Source organism: Notolepis coatsorum (assembly GCF_963971535.1).
Source record: "Notolepis coatsorum genome assembly, chromosome: 20".
In the NCBI taxonomy this organism is placed as follows: domain Eukaryota; kingdom Metazoa; phylum Chordata; class Actinopteri; order Aulopiformes; family Paralepididae; genus Notolepis; species Notolepis coatsorum.
This window is the reverse complement of record NC_140184.1, coordinates 42,334,665-42,355,169: the sequence shown is the minus strand read 5'-3', so window position 1 is coordinate 42,355,169 and position 20,505 is coordinate 42,334,665. Positions and strand designations below refer to the sequence as shown.

The 20,505-nt window shown below is 44.7% G+C and overlaps 1 protein-coding gene across 1 annotated transcript in view; it reads left to right on the top strand.

Moving 5' to 3' along the window:
- Positions 1 to 20,505, top strand: part of LOC311247418 (SH3 and multiple ankyrin repeat domains protein 2-like) — a gene marked incomplete at its 3' end in the record, with an annotated part of 730,890 nt that overhangs the window by 374,769 nt on the left and 335,616 nt on the right. Inside the window, 1 exon segment of the mRNA XM_084337816.1 lies at positions 344 to 761. Coding sequence (XP_084193942.1) covers positions 344 to 761 — 418 coding nt within the window.

Genomic DNA, 20,505 nt, shown 5'->3' with positions numbered 1-20,505 from the left:
TGTAAAAATCCATAGATTAGAGGCTTATACTGAAATAGTCGGCCAATGGGAGGCTTATACTGAAATAGTCGGCCAATGGGAGGCTTACACTGAAATAGTCGGCCAATGGGAGGCTTACACACGTCGTCAACATCCTGTGAGACAGACTAGTACCTGCTTCTGTTTTCCTGTAGATGATTTCCTTCATCAGTTTCCTAAGCTTCCAAGCTTTCAAGAGGAGACCTGAGGCCCTAGAACCCCCAAAATATCACAATCAAATAGAGTAAGCAATTAAGTAACAATTCAAATACAATCCCACCCCCCCTCTCTTTTCACCCCCCCCCCCCCCCCCCCCCCTCTGCAGTGCCTTTCCGCGAAGCTCCAGCCTACTCCAAACGCCGGCGGGGCCCTCCTCCTGGCGGCAGCGGTGGCCTCTCCCCCTCCTTGTTGTCGGCACCGCGGGTCCTCCTGCGCTCCAACAGTGACAACAGCCTGACCGTGAGTCAATACCAGCAGCAGCAGCAAGCACCTCCTGCCAACTGGGGCTCCCATCACCCCCAGCCCCACACCCAAGTAGGCCCCCAGAAGGGCCACCCGCAGCCGGGCTCCTCTGCCTTGCACCGCAGCTTGTCACCACAGCTGCTCCAGCAGATACCCGGCGGCAGCCCCAATGGAACAGGGGTTGTTGGGACCTTGGGAAGGGGGGGCCGTAGTAGGTCGCCCTCCCTCAGCCGCCTGGGAGATGAGGCCAGACGCCCTCAACCCCCACAGCGCCAGAGCAGGTGAGGGTCTATAATGTGGACTGGTGGAGACTGGGTGTGCCCCACCCTCATGGGTTTATAAGACACCAAAAATACTGTTGCAGTGTTCCATTATTACATTACATTTAATTTCATTACATAAATACAGATTATAGCTCGGTCTTAAACAAAGTATTGTGCCTTTTAATTTTCCAAGCTTTACAAAAATGTTCCCTTCCTGAAGCACATCTCAAGTTTTTCATATTTATCCCACTCAAGAAAATCGACATAAATGGAGGACATTTTACTAAAACGTACATCCTTTACGAAAGTAAAACAAACGGGCCGTGTGAAAAATGTAAACAAGAGGCTCCCCCGTAGAGCAGAAGCGATTTGCAACTGATCAAAATTTGATTCGATTTAAATGTATTGTCATCATACAGCACACTATAGCTATAGTGGAATAGACTGTATTAATATTCCATATTTATACCGCCTTGTTGCGCGCTCCTGGCCACCTGCCTCAGCGCGCGCACACACACTCACTCACTGTAAAGCCTATGTGCGTAATGAATGAACAGTCATTATTCTAATGACTTGTTTTATTAGGAGCTCGCAGATACAGTACTGTATGCGCTGCCCTATAGTAGTACTGTAGAACGTACAGTACACATCTTAGCGAGGCTGCCACAGAGTCGGGCGTACTGTGAGCGGACCGGACTCCGCAGAGGTCCGCATATGGACTCCGTGTCACACACCGGTGTCACACAAAAGGCTGCTCGGCGTGTTGGTTGACATCGACCTGCATTAAATGTAGTAAACTGGCATGATAAATGTAGGAAATTGGTATGCAGTGGTACGCTTGACTATGAAACCTCAAACGATTGCGGACACGCCCGACTCTGTGGCAGCCTTAACTCTTTGAGCACCATGCCCTTTTCTCATCTTTACTCAATGGCACCAGCGTTATTGACTATTTTAGCGATGTTTTGCGGACCCATCGTGTGTTCTGTATTATAGCTATGGAGACAATAGTATGGCTAATTTGACAGGCATTGTTCATAGTCCAACACTGTCTAACCAGTTAATTTCTACATACTGTAGTTTGTGTGCTATTACACACTAAACATCGCCCCTTTCCAAAATAATCCAGTCCTTTTTCATAGATTGCGAGATATGACGCGATATATGCAATATGCCCAAATCGTTCTGGTTGATCGCCTGAAACCCCAAATACTTCCAAATCAAAGGTATATGTGTCTTCACAAAATCATCAAGGGGGGGGGGGGGGTAGTCTTACCCCGAAAATGCAATTGTTACAAAAATCACGGTTTAGGTAAAATACGACACTGTGATCGGCTGTGATCGGTACAGAAACATGTTTCAGGTTCGGTAAAATAGACATAGAATGTACCTTACCTTAGCCAGAAGGTACTCCAAAAAGAATAATCCCAGTGATCCCATCGGCGTTCGCGATTACTCGTTATACTCGTGTATACGGGAAACTATAGGTTTTGAGGCGAGAAAATCTCTGAGCGATTGCTCTGCAAGAACTCCTCCCCCTCAGAGCGAGTCAGGACAGAGAGGGATCAGGACAGACACTGTCTAAACTAAACTATCAGAGTTCAAAAGGTAGGTGATACTGCCACCTGGTGAGATTCGATCGTCATTGCAATTCCAACATAGGCAGATATGCCAGGGAGACCTAGGGAGCTCCGGCTCAGTGTATAGAACAGGAATCAAAGGAAAAAGATCAAAGGATCAAAACCAGATAATTCTCGTGTATGGCGCTCAACGCACGACTTTTCTCGGGTATGGTGCAGAAAGAGTTAAGATGTGTACTGTAAACAGCGCAAACAGTATCTGCGATCTCCTAATAAAACAAGTCTGGGGCGGCCGTAGTAGCACAGCGGACTAAGCGTCTGTCTACCACCGCAGAGACACTGGTATCGAATCCAGCTGTCAGCGGTGCCTCCGGCTTGGCCGGTCGTCATACTGACACGATTGGCAGTGTCAGCGGGAGGGAAGCCGGTGGGTGGTAATCTGGTCGTTGTAAACAGCGACTCCTACAGGTCGGTCAGGGTGCCTGCACAGCGAGGTAGTGTGCCCTCCCACGCGTTACACTCACCCAATGAGAGTCCTCGCTGCCAGGTGAAAAGAGGCTGCTGGCTGTCTCCTATGTATTGGAGGAAGCATGTGATAGACTTCAGGGCTCCCTAGACTGGCAAGTAGGGGGGAAATGCGGGCAACGACCAGGAAGGGGAGGGGGGAATTGGCATAATGACTAAATTGGGATGGGAGGAAAATACAAGAAAAATAGGAGGAGAAAAAGTGGATAAAAAAAGAATAATATAAGCCTATACTGTTCATTCATTACACACGTAGGCTATACAGTGTGTGTGTGTGTGTGTGTGTGTGTGTGTGTGTGTGTGTGTGTGTGTGTGTGTGTGTGTGTGTGTGTGTGTGTGTGTGTGTGTGTGTGTGTGTGTGTGTGTGTGTGTGTGTGTGTGTGTGTGTGTGTGTGTGTGTGTGTGTGTGTGTGTGTGTGTGTGTGTGTGTGTGTGTGTGTGTGAGCATGTGTCAGAGGATTAGATGGCATGGGATCTTTATCTTCCAGTGATGTAGGCTTGTCTTGTCTTGATTAAGACACATGCTCCCTGGCCTCCTCCTCAGCAGATTACTGCATGGGCACATATGGCAATACACCACACCACACCACACCACACAGCACACCACACACACCACAGCACACCACACCACACAACACCACACAACACCACACCACACACACCACACACACCACACCACACTGCACCACACCACACACACCGCACCACACAACACCACACAACACCACACCGCCCCACACCACACAACACAACACCACACTGCACCACACCACACCGCACCACACCACACAACACCACACCACACCATACTGCACCACACCACACACCACACCGCACCACACAACACCACACTGCACAACACCACACCATACCACACCACACAACACCACACAACACTGCACCACACAACACCACACCCAGGGTTTCCCATTAATGACCTAGACCTAGACTGTGGCGGCCCGCCACAGTCTAATTAGTCCCGCCACAGTTGTATAATGAACCAAAAATATATATATATTTTTTTGATTTTTTTTTTTTTACATTTTTTTTTTTAAATATAACGTTTGCCAATATGGATGTATCAGTAGTATTGGCAGTAATAGTAATAGTAATCCACTATATTTTTTTATTTTCTAAAAAAATAAACCAGTTCAACACAGGTAACCACTTTTGCTTCATTTCTTTGATGGCTCAAATGTATGCTCTAGTCCAGTGGTTCCCAAACCTCTCCTCGAGACACCCCAGCCGTTCCATGTATTTGGTAAATTCCACCACCAGCACACCTGATTCAACTAATAAAGGGCTAGTTAAGTTGAATCAGGTGTGCTGGTGGTGGAATTTAACAAATACATTGAGCGGCTGGGGTGCTTCGAGGAGAGGATTGGGAAGCACTAGTCTAGTCGATTTTGTGCTTTGAGCACAAAGTTCATCATAGATATAGCGTTTATTTTGCTCTCAAAGTGCACCAGATTGATGCATTTAACTTTAAAATGTACAAAAAAAATTCAGTGGGGGCATGCCCCCGGACCCCCCTAGAGGGTCGGAGGTTCATCCCCCATAGTCTCTGAAAATCCTGTGGGAAACACTGCCACACTACACAACACCGCACCACACAACACCGCACCACACAACAGCACACCGCACCACACTGCACCACACCACACGCACCACACTGCACCACACTGCACCACACCGCACAACACCACAATGTACTACAGCACACCACACCACACCATACCACACCACACCACACCACACCACACCACAAGATTCAAGATGAGTTATTGTCATGTGCACAGTTAAGGCTCCCACATAGTCGGTCGGAACGTACGCGGAACGGACTCCGCAGAGGTGGACGACGCTGTGACAGAAAGTTGTAACATTTGGGGTTCGCTCTCCTCAGGGAGCAAACCTCTAGCGTTACCTGGTGGAAAATTGCCCTGTCCTAATTACACTTATTTGTACCTGGTGTGACTCGTTAAATGTCTCCTTTTATTCTCTCCTGTGTCACACAAACACCGTCAGTCGATCACTGAAACTGTCCGTGAGTATACCTACATGTTTAGTCTTATCGCTCCTTGCCACGGAGGATAAGTTTGTTCGCGATGTGTTTGAATCGCCGTGCCACTTAGATTGCCGATTTAATTTCGTTGTTGAGAGATTATCTTATCATATGTATGCAGCACCGTCGTTTGACGTAATTACTATTTAGCATGTTTTGGAGACCTTGCTTTCTCCCATTTGTTTTCCCAGATTATTGTATTAAGTATCCCATGTATTGTGAATCATATTCAGCGTGTTTTGGAGATGGAGATTTCTCCCCTTTTGTTTATCACCATCGTGTGCATGTTCATTCAGGTACTTGAATTAAAGACGTAACTGCTTTATTTGAAAATCAACATCCGTCTCTCGTCGTATCTGTTCTGCCCTGCATCTGGGTCCAACACACCTATCAAACCATAACAGAAAGTGTAAATAGCGTGCAAGGATTGTGAGAAATGTAGTAAACTGGCACGAGAAATTTAGGAAATTGGTAACACAGTGATCCACTCGACGGGGTCATCCCTATGTTCCCCGGGTCCTATGTTCCCCGGGTTCTATGTTTCCTTTTTTTTTTTTTAAGGGTTCTATGTTCCCCCGTCCGCAAAAGGGTCCTATGTTCCCCGGGTCCTATGTTCCCCGGGTCCTATGTTCCCCGGTAGCCGCAAAAGGGTTCTATGTTCCCCGGGTTCTATGTTCCCCCTATGTTAGCTATAAGTAGCTATAAAGGCTCGCCACAGCAGTGGATTCCAAAGATAGTCACTTTTATAGATAATTAATTTGTATCTCAACGGAGTCACGGATCTAGTCGGGCCACGTAGCATTATGTAGAGAAAAATCAAATACAATAAACAAGTGTAAATCAAAGAATTTAAAACGAAGTTTAGCCTATTAAATCGTTTTATAAGCGTTCGTTCTTATTTGCAGTCTGTGTGTGTGTGTGTGTGTGTGTGACGTAGCATTATGTCGAGAAAAATTAAATACAATAAACAAGTGTAAATCAAAGAATTTAAAACAAAGTTTAGCCTATTAAATCGTTTTATAAGCGTTCGTTCTTATTTGCGGTCTGTGTGTGTGGGGGACACAGTGCAGCCCTCGTTGATGTCTACAAGACAACAACAGTGGAGTAAGGTGAGCCGAGACAAGCTGTCATATCTGTGGCAGCACAGACAATCTGACGCAATTAAAATTATTCTGAATAACAGTGAATTCCCCGACCCCCCTCGTTGCCCTGATAATTGTGAGCTGGTGCAGTCACATTATCAGAATAAATGTTGTGGGCAAACGCTCATTACTGACCCACTTCCATCACCACCATGGTGCTCGGATATACAGCCCTCGGAGAGTCGGAGCCGACCTATCTCCCCGCTGTTACGTGTTTTATGCAAGCTGAGGTAGAGACTGTATTACGCATGCTCCCCAATAACAGTGCATCTGGCGTGGACGGTGTCTCCTATGAACAGCTCAGAGCTATGCAGCCCGACATTTTTTTTATTTAATTTTCTTTTTATTATTGCAAAACAAAATTATTAAAAGTCAGTACTCAACACACAATGCATAATGAAACTAACAATTAAGATGGCTAAAATGACATGCAAGCACAGAAACAGAAAGCAAAAAAATATATATAATAATATTTTACCGTATACAGTGTATATCCAACGAAATTACCAATTATACCAATGTCTTATACAGGATATACCCCTAATACCTATTATCTAAAACCCTACACACATATGCTCCAGCTCGAACCCCCCCCTCCCGGACCCCTCCTTGGATAGTACCTCCATTATCCCTCGCTCCTAACCAGACACTACCATTATAAGCTAGCTTTTATTCTCTCCACCACTTCTAACCACATTGACATTTTGGATTCATTGAGACCCAGAATTCTTGCTGTAGATATTTCTTGATAAATCACATCGAGATAGCCCGACATTTTAACATCCATATTTAACATCTGCTTGGTGAACAGGAGTGTCCCTGATTCATGGAAGGGCGCTCTCATCTATATCCTCCCGTGGCTCGTGGATGAAAACATATTATCTCTAGCTGTAATCATAACATTGTGTGCGCTAAAGTTCCAAACGCATCACGGAAGTCCAGAAAAACAGCAAAGTATTCACTAGACCCGTGCTTAAAGTCGTCGATACCCGTTTTGAGACAAAACACATGTTCATTCATGCCTTGCCGATTGATGTAGGCCTTTTGCTTGGGAGATAATATGTTTTCATCCACGAGCCACAGGAGGATTCGGGCAAGAACGCATTTCATGAACACTTTATAGATGGTGGGTAAAAGGGAAATGTCTCTCCAGATTGACGGATCGTCGGGGATATTGCCTTTTTTGGGGATCCTATAGATGAGAGCGCCGTTCCATGAATCAGGGACACTCCTGTTCACCAAGCAGATGTTAAATATGGATGTTAAAATGTTGGGCTGCGTAGCTCTGAGCTGTTCATAGGAGACACCGTCCACGCCAGATGCACTGTTATTGGGGAGTGTGCGTAATACAGTCTCTACCTCAGCTTGCGTAAAACACGTAACAGCGGGGAGATAGGTCGGCTCCGACTCTCCGAGGGCTGTATATCCGAGCACCATATGGTGGTGATGGAAGTGGGTCAGTAATGAGCGTTTGTCCACGACATTTATTCTGATAATGTGACTGCACCAGCTCACAATTATCAGGGCAAGGAGGGGGGTCGGGGAATTCACTGTTATTCAGAATGATTTTGATTGCGTCAGATTGTCTGTGCTGCCACAGATATGACAGCTTGTCTCGGCTCACCTTCCTCCGCTGTTGTTGTCTTGTAGACGTCAACTAGGGCTGCACTGTGTCCCCCCCCCCCCACACACACACACACACAGACCACAAATAAGAACGAACGCTTATAAAACGATTTAATAGGCTAAACTTCATTTTAAATTCTTTGATTTACACTTGTCAAATCAAATCAAATTTATTTATAAGGCCCGACAACACACGTTAATGTCCCCATGGGCCGTACAGGTCTTCTTTAAACAAGTCAAGAAGAAAACATAACAATAAGTCAAGAACAGAACAAGAACACCATAAAGGTCCAAAAAATTTAAGATAAATGCAAATAAATGAAAGAATGCAAGCACTCCCAGACATACCCCACGCGAAGGTAAGGAAAAACTCACTAAAACCTAACAATAGGGAAAAATGCTCCACAGGCAGTGTGGAGGAGAGAAACCTTAGAAGGGCCATTCAAGGGGGGATCTCCCTTTTTATATGTTGGTGATAGTAGTGTTGCAGACGGACAGTTGGTAAGCATGCACTCATGTGTGTAGTGAAACACAGATGAGTGCATGCAATAGCAACTGAACATTTTGAAAGATTAAAGATAGAGCTAATAGCGATAGCAACTGAACATTTTGAAAGATTAAAGATAGAGCCGATAGCGGATCTATTTGAGGCACAGGGGCGGCGCAAAGAGGGTCACGTCCTCCCCGTCTTAGTCACGGGACATTCAACACTCCGGTCATTGCTCAGGGACAGCCGGAGACAGGGAGATAGGGGGCGGCGCAGAGAGGGTCGCGAAACTCCCCGACATCATCGTGGGACATCCGGCACTCCGGTCACCACTACGAGACCTCCGGAGACAGGGGGGCACGCAGAGGGGGTCGCAACCTCCCGGCCTTCATCACGGGACGTCCGACACTCCGGTCAGCACTCCAGGACAGAAACTCACAGGGGGACGGGACAGGCGTTAGACAGCTCATGTGATTGTAGTGGGCGGACATAGCAATAGATACAAGTGGTAAGCATATATGTGAATGGAGTAGATATATGAAGTAAGCATATTATGTGAATAGAATAGAAGTACTTAACCCAGCAATGAAACCGCGTTGACTGTTAATCTGTTAATACTGTTCAGTTGACAGGACCACGGACAGACGACGGTAAATAACTGATCCAAGGCCTTGGAGGTGCATGTAGAGCAGTCACTGCAATCTTGGCCAAGACCCCGAGGCATCCATCACCTTAGTCAGCGCTAGGAGACGGGCACTCAGAGAGATGGGGGAGGGAAGGGGGGGAGGGAGGGGGGGAAGGGGGGGGGGAAGAGTTAGAGAGTTCCCATGTTTGTGGTGCTGCAAAAGAGCAGACATGTAGTACCCTGTAGTGCCATGTAGTACCATGTAGTACCCTGTAGTGCCATGTAGTACCCTGTAGTACCATGTAGTGCCATGTAGTACCCTGTAGTACCCTGTAGTGCCATGTAGTACCCTGTAGTGCCATGTAGCAGGGCTCTACGCTAACCTTTTTCACTAGGGGCACAGGTGCTCCTAAATGAAAAAATTTAGGAGCACACAAAGAAATTTAGGAGCACCCAAAAATATTTAGGAGCACAGTGAAAATATGTCAAGTAACAGAGTTTTTTTTTTTTTTCAGAAATAAATTTATATTTGTACTGTGCGTGCATGTGCAAATGGGACACATCTGTGCAATAGCACATACCACCAAAGTCACTGGCCCACTGTGTGCGTGTGTGTGCATCATCTGCGTGTGCAAACGGGAATGGGACAGACATTTGAACTATTAATTAAGTGATTAATGCCTACTATGGCAAAGTTGTAGCCAACAACTAGGCCTAATAAGAAAGGCAGTGATGTTGAACAAAAAGGAGACACTGGCTTTACAACCAGGGCCATCAGTAGAGGGGGGAGCTAGTGTTGCTCTTTTAGAAAAATAATCCTTTCAGGGTTGCCTATTGAAATACTGTACACCTCCAGTACAGTAGTTTGCGTGTCAGGTAGACCATTGATTGACAGTCGATTCTGCCAATTACGACGTCACACCGCTTGCACTCTGGCCGTCCGGTGTTCTGCAAAATTCTACTCTTCCTCGAATTCTGCTGCCAGCGCTCCTGCGCTTGCGCACGCATGCGCATGGCCCACAATCGTTCACACAATGTTCTGCCACCTTGCTGACGAACGTCATGTTGAGTCTTGTTGATATATCTTAAACAATATCTTAAACATATGTTTTTCATTGCACCTTTTGAACTGTATAAGCATGTAAATATTTGCATGTAATTGGCTTTGCAGCTGAATGTATTTGTAGATGATAACATGTCGGTACACCTGTTGGAGTTCGGAGTGAACTATAGGGTGACGTCACCCAGCTGTCAAAAGATATAGGCGATTCGCGCTACGGCAGCAGTTTTCGAGGAGGTAGTAGAATTCGGCAGAACACCGGCGCTACAGCTGGACCCATTGCCCACCTCTGCGGTTGATAACGCTAGCCAAGTTAGCTGTACACACATACACAGTGGGCCAGTTGTAGGGGTGTAACAATGCATCGCAATGCATCGATCCTACTTTGCAATATTTACAAAACATGACATTGTTTTCGACTCTAGCCATGGGGAAATGTTTAGCCAATTCACGTTAAATTTGTATGTCTTCCCTCCGGCTCCAGTGGGTGTAGCTTCGCTAGCTACAGTGGCTACATTGGGTGCTACAGTGGGTGTAGCCTCGCTAGCTTGGCCAACTTCGCTAGCATGCTGGCTAGCGTCAGTATCTTGGTTAACGTTAACGTTAACCATCACCTCTGTAACATGAGCTGCCTCGCCTGACTTCTCATTCTCCGGTATCTTTCGCGCAAAATAAAAATGAATGGGCTTCGACGTGGCTGTATTATTGTTTGACTCAGACAGTGACGCAGCCGCTGATCATTACTTTCGGTTTCCAGTCGCGTGACCACAGGAAACTACTGTGATTGGAACGTTTATGCGGCTGTGAACTGTGGGACTTGTAGTTTTTTAACGATTCTCGCAGCGGAGAAAAAAAAGGACGAATGAGAGGCTGTACTCTGCACTCGCTGGCCCCACTCGCACGCCGTGCGAGTACTTGATTTTGCATGTTCGCACACACATATTTTTAGGGGCATATGCGAGCAATATGGTCGCACTGTAGAGCCCTGCATGTTGTACCCTGTAGTACCCTGTAGTACCCTGTAGTGCCATGTAGTGCCCTGTAGTACCATGTAGTACCATGTAGTACCCTGTAGTGCCATGTAGTGCCATGTAGTACCATGTAGTGCCATGTAGTACCATGTAGTACCCTGTAGTGCCATGTAGTACCATGTAGTACCCTGTAGTACCATGTAGTACCCTGTACCCTAACTAAACTAGACAGATTAATCTAAAGGTCAGTCCCCGACCAGGTGAGATCAGGGTAGGTTGAAGGAGAGAGAGAAAAGATGAGTCTTAAGCAGGGATTTAAAATACAACTTGTTTATTGTATTTGATTTTTCTCGACATAATGCTACGTCACACACACAGACCGCAAATAAGAACGAACGCTTATAAAACGATTTAATAGGCTAAACTTCGTTTTAAATTATTTGATTTACACTTGTTTATTGTATTTGATTTTTCTCGACATAATGCTACGTGGCCCGACTAGATCCGTGACTCCGTTGAGATACAAATGAATTATCTATAAAAGTGACTATCTTTGGAATTCACTGCTGTGGCGAGCCTGGGGCGAGCCTTTATCGCTACCGGGGAAACATAGGGGGGACATAGGACCCGGGGAACATAGAACCCTTTTGCGGCTACCGGGGAACATAGGACCCGGGGAACATGGAACCCTTTTGCGGACGGGGGAACATAGAACCTTTTTTCGAAAAATTATTAAAAAAGCGGGGAACATAGAACCCGGGGAACATAGGACCCGGGGAACATAGACATGTTCCCCACTCGACTATGAATGACTGCGGACATGCCGCACGGAGTCCAGTCCACGTACTGTATGTTCCGCCCGACTCTGTGGGAGCCTTTAAACAGACAGTTTGCCGTACAATGAAAAACGTATTCCGTCCTACACAAAATCACACAGATCACACAATCACACAGAATGAAGAATGAACAACTTAAATAAAAGCGAATGCTAAAAATAACAAGATGTTATACAAGGCACGAGTGACATTACAATTTTTGCATGTTCTGTTCACAGTGTAGGATCAAGTAGTTTACAAATATAAATATATGGAGGTGACAATGGGTCACAGCAGCAGTTAAAGTGTCTTTAGCGTTCACAGTTCAGGGGAAGGGTGACAGTGAGGTCACAGCAGCAGTCAGTGTCTGCCTTCACAGACAGGCACAGACACAGTTTCAGACTCTGTGATGTAGGGGGAGGGGGGGACTTGCTGAGGGAGCTGTTCACAAGTCTGATGGCCTGTTTGTAGAAACTTTGTTTGTCAGTCTCGTATAATATAATCCTGGTTCTCAGCTCATCCATCTTGTTGTCGAGTGAGTGGACGTTAGCTAGCAGCAGGCTAGGTAGCAGTGGCCATGTAGCCCTAGCCTTTAGCCTAGCATGTAGCCCCGCTCTCTTGCCTCGTATCCGCTTTGTTGTTGTTTGGCTGTGTATAGCGCGGCCTCAGCGTAGCAGAAAGTCAAAGTCTGTCAAGCTAAGTAAGCTCATGGTGAGCTTTGCCGATGTCCAGAATTGCATCTCTGTTGTAACTCACTGTTGCGTGCGATAACTTTGCATTTAAGATGCAAATTAAGACAATAATAAATAAAAAACTAAGACGTCAGCCACGGTGGGCACCACACCACACCACACTTCCCTGCACCGCAGGATATGTGAGAGGAGGGGAGGGGAGGGGAGGGGAGGAGCAGAGTGCAGATAAGAAGAAAGAAGTATGGAGGATTGATTGATTGATTGAAAATGTTATGAACAGATTGCAGAATGGGTACAATACACAGCACACACAATTGTTAAGGGGATGCAGACCAGAGAAAAACTTTCGTCTTGTTTACATCAGGGTCCCCCATTTTCAATTCATCATAATATATATGACATACATGACATACAGGTAGACAGTACTGTTACATCTAAACATTTATGACATACCAGATCTAGAAATAATTTTTTTTTAAAAGAGAGTATATACAAATTTTGAGGGGGAAGAAACTGTACATTGGAGGAAGTTGGGTAGGTGGGAAGAGAATGGACTCTGTTTTGCCCAGGTGTAATGATAGTTTGTTATCAGCGAGCCAGGTGCAGATTCTGCCTATTTCCGAGCTGATGGTTTTTTCAACCAGTAACTTGTTCTTGTCAGAGACCAGCAGGGCTGAGTCGTCCGTGAACAGGAACAAGTTGCAGTCACAAGCTGACGACATGTAATTTACATAAATTAGGAACAGTAACGGTCCTAGTATGCTTCCTTGTGGAACCAATTGCTTTTAGCTTGTCAATCAGAATGGAGTGATTAACAGTGTCGAAGGTCTTTTGTAGGTCCAGCATGACCATGCCGCAGTATTTGCCCACGTACACCCCTTGTTTGATGTGGTCGTTCAAATAGAGAAGGCATCTGTCAGTGGAGTGGGATGTTCTGAAGCCAGATTGGAATTCGTAGATTAGATTTCTTTCCGCAAGGTACTTTTCACCTTCTTCGTATACTATTTTTTCCATGACTTTCGAGATGGAGGTAAGAATAGAAACAGGGTGGTAGTTGCCTGGGTCTAATTTGCTGCCCTGGGGTCACTCTCGCAATTTTGAAGTCTTTGGGTACGTGTCCCTGTTTTATGGAGATGTTTATTATGTGTGTGATGACTGGGGTGATGGCGGCTGCTGAGTCTCTTAGGAATTTGGAGGGGATATTGTCATGGCCAGTGGCCTTGTTAGGTTGGAGGGCGCTCAGTTTTTTTAGTACCTCAGCTGTTGTTACCATTTCTAGTGTGAAATCTGCTTTGCGGACCCCTAGGTTATTGTAGTAGGCTTTGATGTGTTCTACCCCCAAATGCCCTGAGTGGGAGGGTAGTTTATTTACCAGTGTTGTACCAGGAGAGGATAGCAGAGAACAAGAGAGGAAAGGAGACGAAGATGCGAAACAAAGAATAAAAGAAGCAACGAGACCCACTGAAAGACAAGAGATACAGTAATACAAGAATGGAAGGAGGGATAGAGCAGAGACATAGGAGAGAAAAGAACAATGTGACAGGGGAGATGGCAGAGGCATCTGGGAAAAGGGGGAGGACAGTTCCTTTTCCTTGTCTTATGACTGTGACAATCATGTCATTAACATATTCCTCCAAACAACAAGGGGATAGATATACACATCAAAGACCTTTCCGATTCTATACTCTTGGACAAAAGACGTTCTCTATGAAGTGTGTGTGTGTGACTGTGTGTGTGTGTGTGTGTGTGTGTGTGTGTGTGTGTGTGTGTGTGTGTGTGTGTGTGTGTGTGTGTGTGTGTGTGTGTGTGTGTGTGTGTGTGTGTGTGTGTGTGTGTGTGTGTGTGTGTGTGTGTGTGTGTGTGTGTGTGTGTGTGTGTGTGTGTGTGTGTGTGTGTGTGTGTGTGTGTGTGTGTGTGTGTGTGTGTGTGTGTGTGCCATCATTCCGTAACTGCTTTGATGTAATTGTTTGTAAATAATGATAATTGTATTGTAAAATAAAGTGCAGTCTGGGCTGTTGGTCAGCATATCAAAACTGGCATTGTTTGGGCTGGCACTGGAGCCTTTCCCAGTTGTTGCATAATGCATCAAGCCTCATCGCCAAACCACCACAACCACTTACAACACTTTGATCAGTTTGCTTGTTTATGAAAACAAAACAAAAAGTAGAACCAAAACAAAATGTGTTAGGAATACCTTTATTATTTTGGCACGTCCAACAAGGAGGATAAAAACACACAAAGGGGGATGTACAACCCACGTGTAGAAGCCTCAGGGTGGGGCTTATGTAACCAGGTTGAAACCACATAGGAATAGCCCCATTGGAGTGTAAACTAACTCCTAAATTAAAATACCCATGCTTTACTACCTAAACCAGAATCATTTGTCAGATGGCGGACTGGATAAGACCATGGTTTTACACGTTCATGGTTACATGGTTCTGGTTAGTGGAGGGTTTGTTGTTTAATGCTGATTAGAGGACCAGTAGAACTTTATCAGGATCAGATATACCTACACATTATGTAGCTAGTGAGCATCAGTTATACCTACACATTCAGTCGCTAGTAGGGATGGGTACCGAATTCTGTACTTTTAAGGGTACCGACCGAAACACGTCGGTACTACCGTGTATCGATTCACGTGAGATCCAACAGTGCCAATTTTTGGTAATGAAAACGAAACCGCACATTAACGTCAACGACACATGCACAATACATGTTTTCAAACTCTCTTTGGGTGTTTGCAATTGCAATTGGAGTATATGTCTCTGATATCTTGGTACAGTGGGCAGGTTGTTAGAAAGTGTAGCTCAGTTTCCACCTCTGCTCTGACATAGCCACAGAGCGTCTTTAGAGGAGAGGCTCCGATTGAATCCGGGACGCGTGTAACTGTTCCGCAACAGTAAGTGACTTCCGGGGTAGGCCTGATTGGCCCCGACAGGCACGTGACGCGCAACTTTCTCTGCCGCGCGGCACGCTCCGCGGAGCCGAGCGGCAGAGCTTACGGAATTACGTAACCGTCCAAATACGCCATGACTCTCATTCGGCGCTATAGCTCACCTGGCAGAGCAGCGGTCCTGCGATCCTGCGGTCCGTTGTTGGTGAGTTCGAATCCCATCAAATCTTTTTTTTTTAACGTGATTTTTTTTTTAACGTGTATTCTTTCGCCGGTTAAGGTTAGGCATGGTTAAGGTTAAGGTTAAGGTTAGGCATTGTTTCGGAGTTGGTTAAGGTTAGAACGGTTAAGTTTAGGCGCTGTTAAGGAGCTGGTTAAGGTTAGAGTTTGTCTTAGAGAATGGCAATATTCTTTCTATGGTTAAGGTTAGGCATGGTTAAGGTTAAGGTTAAGGTTAGGCATTGTTTCGGAGTTGGTTAAGGTTAGAACGGTTAAGTTTAGGCGCTGTTAAGGAGCTGGTTAAGGTTAGAGTTTGTGTTAGAGAATGGCAATAGACAGCCTATTTCCGCGCGACAGCTCTCAGCAGCCTCGTTGCGCGTCCTGAGTTTGCCGCGTCACGTGCCTGTCGGGGCCAATCAGGCCTACCCCGGAAGTCACTTACTGTTGCGGAACAGGTACACGCATCCGGGACACAGACATGCAGCCAATGGGACACTGACTCTGTTCATGGTCACAAATGGATTCCAGCTTAATTTATTTACTACAGATGACAAACGTGTTGTTTCTTTTTGACATACTTGCGCCACACGGGAACAACTGATCACTACAGCCCAGCATCATATTACTGTAGCCAGTCTCTTGAAACACCACTATCTCCAAACTTCCACTCCTCTCGAAACTTTCTTTTGTTATGTGCTCTCGCTGCCGCGTGGGTTTTCTTTTTAGCGGTCGGCTTACTCCTTCCATAGTTCCACATATTTGTAACCCATTTAACGTTATTAAGCTAACGTTAGCTAATCGTCTGACATAACGTTAGCTCCCTAGGCTACAGTACAAGCAGTAGCAGTGCAGAAGAGTAGCGGATGTGACGTCGATAAACAAGCCACACCACAGAGCGGGTCTTCTCCAAAGCAGGGGACACAGTGAGTGTGGAGCGGGCTCGGGCGCTCGGCTCTTACCAGAGAGAGTGAACATGTTAATATTTCTGAAAAATAACTGCTAGAATACTCAATCAGCAGCAGAGTAGTTCATTGCTGCTAGATTGTTTGTTTCTTTAATCAGTTGTAAAATTCTTTCATTTATTTGTTATTTAAATACATAGATGTGAATTTTTTTATCAGCAAAATAGTTCATTGCTGCTAGAGTGGTTTGTTTATCCTTGTTTTATACTTGTTATTTTGTAAAAATACAATACCTTTATTTATTTTGTATTTAAATATATATATGTGTACCTTTTTAGTTCATTTGTAAACATATTTTTTTAAATAAACATAACATTTATTTAAAGATATGTGTGTGACATATATATATATACTATATGTTCTAAATAAATAATAATAATAACTTCATTTATATAGCACCTTTCATACAGGGGATTGCAGTTCAAAGTGCTTTACATCAGTAAGATGTAAATAATAATGAAGTAATAACATTATTTATGTATTAAATATTAAGTTTGGATTTTTAGGTAGGTAGATTACATTTTTAGAGACTAAAGTACCGAAAAAAGGTACCGTTGGGTACCGGTATCGATTCACAGGTACCGGTATCGGTTCAAATGTGAACGGTACCCATCCCTAGTAGCTAGTAACAATCAGTTATCCCTACACATTCAATAGCTAGTAACCATCGGTTATACCTACACATTCACCATATCAACATGTTTTTGCAGGTCCTACTTTGGGACTCAAACACATTAGCAGCAGACCTGACATTTTACTGGTGTGGATCAGGTTACAGTTAGGCACGGAAGTGGGGAGTGATTCAGGTTAGGGTTAGGTAAAGGTAATGGGTCAAAAAGGTTGAGTTTAGGCAAGTATAACCAGGTAGTTAAATGCATATTTTAGTTAGTGTTGTGTGTCTTAATTGAACACATATGTGCACCTATGACCTGGATCACTTACCACCTCACCAACAGACCACAGTACGTCATGATGTGTTCAGATGTGCTGTTGAGCAAAACCAGCACCCCCAAGGAACTGTGCTGTCACCCTTCCTATTCAGCCTCTACACCTCCGACTTCTGCCATAACTCGAGTGGGTGCCACCTACAGAAGTTATCAGATGACTCCTCCACAACAAATTAGACTGATTGGACAACACAGAGGTCCTACAGGAATGAGGAGACTCAGGTCCTTCAATGTGTGCTGCAGTCATTTTACCAGTCTGTAGTAGCCAGAGAGCTATCAACTCAAGAGACGAAGGCTACAGTAGCTCCGTGGTGGGAGTTGAGCTGGTCAAACTAGAGGTTGTGGCAGAGAGGGGGATGAGAAGGAAGCTGGCCACTATCCTGGAGAACCCCTCCCATCCCCTCTCTTAAGCCTTTCACACTGGCAGGGCTCCGTGCCGGTGCCGGTTCCCGAACCTAGTCTTTTCTTTATGACTTATACTTTATTGAGTTTTTTTTTTTTTTTTTTGCACACAGTACTTCAGGACAATACAATGAATGACATATCTTTTGCATCAACATGGGTCAGTCCTGAAGGACAACACAGACACCTAGACCACTAACGTCTAGGCTACAATGACACCCCCCACATGGGGGAAAGACAGAAAAAAAATAAATAAAAATTAAATAAACACAAACGAAAAATTCAACAAAAAAAAACTAAACCCGAAAATAGAATGGAAAGTAATAACAAAACAAAAGAAACAACACAAAACGAAAAAATAAAGCTACATTAACACATCCAGCGCCGGAAACACTTTCCAGCGTTATTGGCCGCCATGCGTTGACCGCCAGACCTCGCTGTACAGCGTTATTGAGATCAATATAAATTTTTTTCGCCATGGCATTAATAATTCATATATACACCCGCAACGCTGCAGCTGGACCCTATAGGTGACGGCAACGACGGCTCAATACCGCCGCCTGGTGGATGGTCGGGCGAGTTACACTCGCCTACAGGATGTGGCCGATGTGCGTCAATGAAAATCATCCGGCCGTCACATATCGTTGCGGGACTCCCGACAGACATTATGTACATAATGGATTGCTTTTTAATTTTTTTGTATTTTATTTTTTTATTATCTTTCTTTTTAAAACATAACATAATATTAGACACACAAGCATCAACAGTAAACATCCAATGTAAATCACCATTTGAATCAATATAAATGTAGTTTACGAGATATATACCTAATACTTGCTATCTAATACAATACATACATATGCTCCTGCTCGCTCTCCCCCCCCCGGACCCCCACTTGGATAATCCATCCATTTTCATTCGCTTCAGGTGCCTATATATTGTAAGTATAGGCATTACAATTCATATGCTAGCTTTTATTCTCTCTACCACTTCTAACCAGATTTCAATGTTGGTTTCACTGATGGATCGCTTTCTAAACTTAATAATCGATATGATTTCGGCGTTTATTGCGACATACAAACCGGAAATGGACCTAGGCGATCGGCGTCGTGTACTTGGGATATTTCACCGCCAGTCTCATTGACCCACGGTAAGAGGAATATAACGTTATTTTCAACCCCCCCCCCCCCTTTCCTTCACGCATGATGAAGCATAACGTATACCGATCATATACATTTGAATTTTTTAATATAGCGTGTATAGGGAAGAAACGCCAATCGATAATCTATATATGCGTTTAGGCCTATAACTCACGTTCTAGGAATTACTGCAGAAAATGATAAAAACATACTTATATTCTAGAAGGTATTTTTGTATGAATGTATGAATGAAAAAGTATAACGTTCCCACATCCTGAACGATAGATAATCGATGTTGAATGGGCCATAGTGATGTCAATATAGCAATACAATTTAAAAAGGTATAGCCCTGCAAAGAAGGTAAACATCTCCATAGGCTTACAGCGCTGGCAGAGAGGGGCATTAGATGGGCATAACCCCCGGCGGGCAATGTGTTAATACATAGAGCCAATCTTGTCGACATAAACATGGTGCATTTGTCAGGTATTATATAATCATGTGCAACGTCGCTGTCTTAGGCAAGTGTGCCCCCCCTCCATTTATAGTGAGTGAAATTGCAGATATTTCCCCCATTTGCTAGTATATTTTTCTCCTTTATCTCCTAAACTAAAAGATATTTTAGGCCTTCTGGTGCCTTCCAGCCTCTCATTATGATCTGTTTGCCTATCATAATACTAGTCTGAATCCAATCAGCTAGGGGCTGAAGGGATCCCCCAGGATATATAAACCAGAGCAGAACTCATACTCCTTCCCTGTGACCTCTGTGATGTAGTCATGGATGTTACTCCAGAAATCTCTGATTTTCGGACATGACCAAAGTGCATGGACTAGGTCCCCCTCCCCTGTCTGGCATTTCCAGCAATCTGGGTTCTCTTTCAGGCCCAGTCTATACATGCTAGAGGGGGTCCAATAAATGCGGTGGAAGATCTTGAATTGTATTAGCCTTGTTCTAATATCCCTGGACACCTGTTTGGGGATCCCCGAGATTATATCCCAGTCCTCTTGCTCAAATGTGACCCCTAGGTCCTTTTCCCAGACTATTTTGAGAGCAGAGAATATCCCACTGCCCTCCCTGTCGATAAACATGGAATGGTAAACAGAGGCCTCATGTCCCAACCCAGAAATAGCCAAAATCTTTTTAAGCAGATCTGTACCCTGGGGGAGGGTCTGTGGAGAGCCTTAATGTGCTTATGAGAAGATGCCTCAATTGTAAATATCTCCTAAATTGATTGTTGGCCAGATGATATTGTTGGATCAGTTTTTCAAATGATTTTAATGCATCGTCTTCATAGAGGTCCCCCAGGGTGAGGATGCCTTTGTCTATCCATTCCTTCCACATAAAGGGGGATCTGCCTATACACAATTTGGGGTTGGCCCATATACCTGCTGACAGGCTTAAATTTGGGTTGATATGGAAGATGCTTTCCCATTGAAGCCCCACACTCTTCCTTCTCTGTGCATTCCTCATCTCTTCTGTCCTCCAATCCAACCACCTTGTCACACATTATAATTATTTACAAACAATTACATCAAAGCAGTTACAGAATGATGACACGCACACACACACACACACACACACACACACACACACACACACACACACACACACACACAC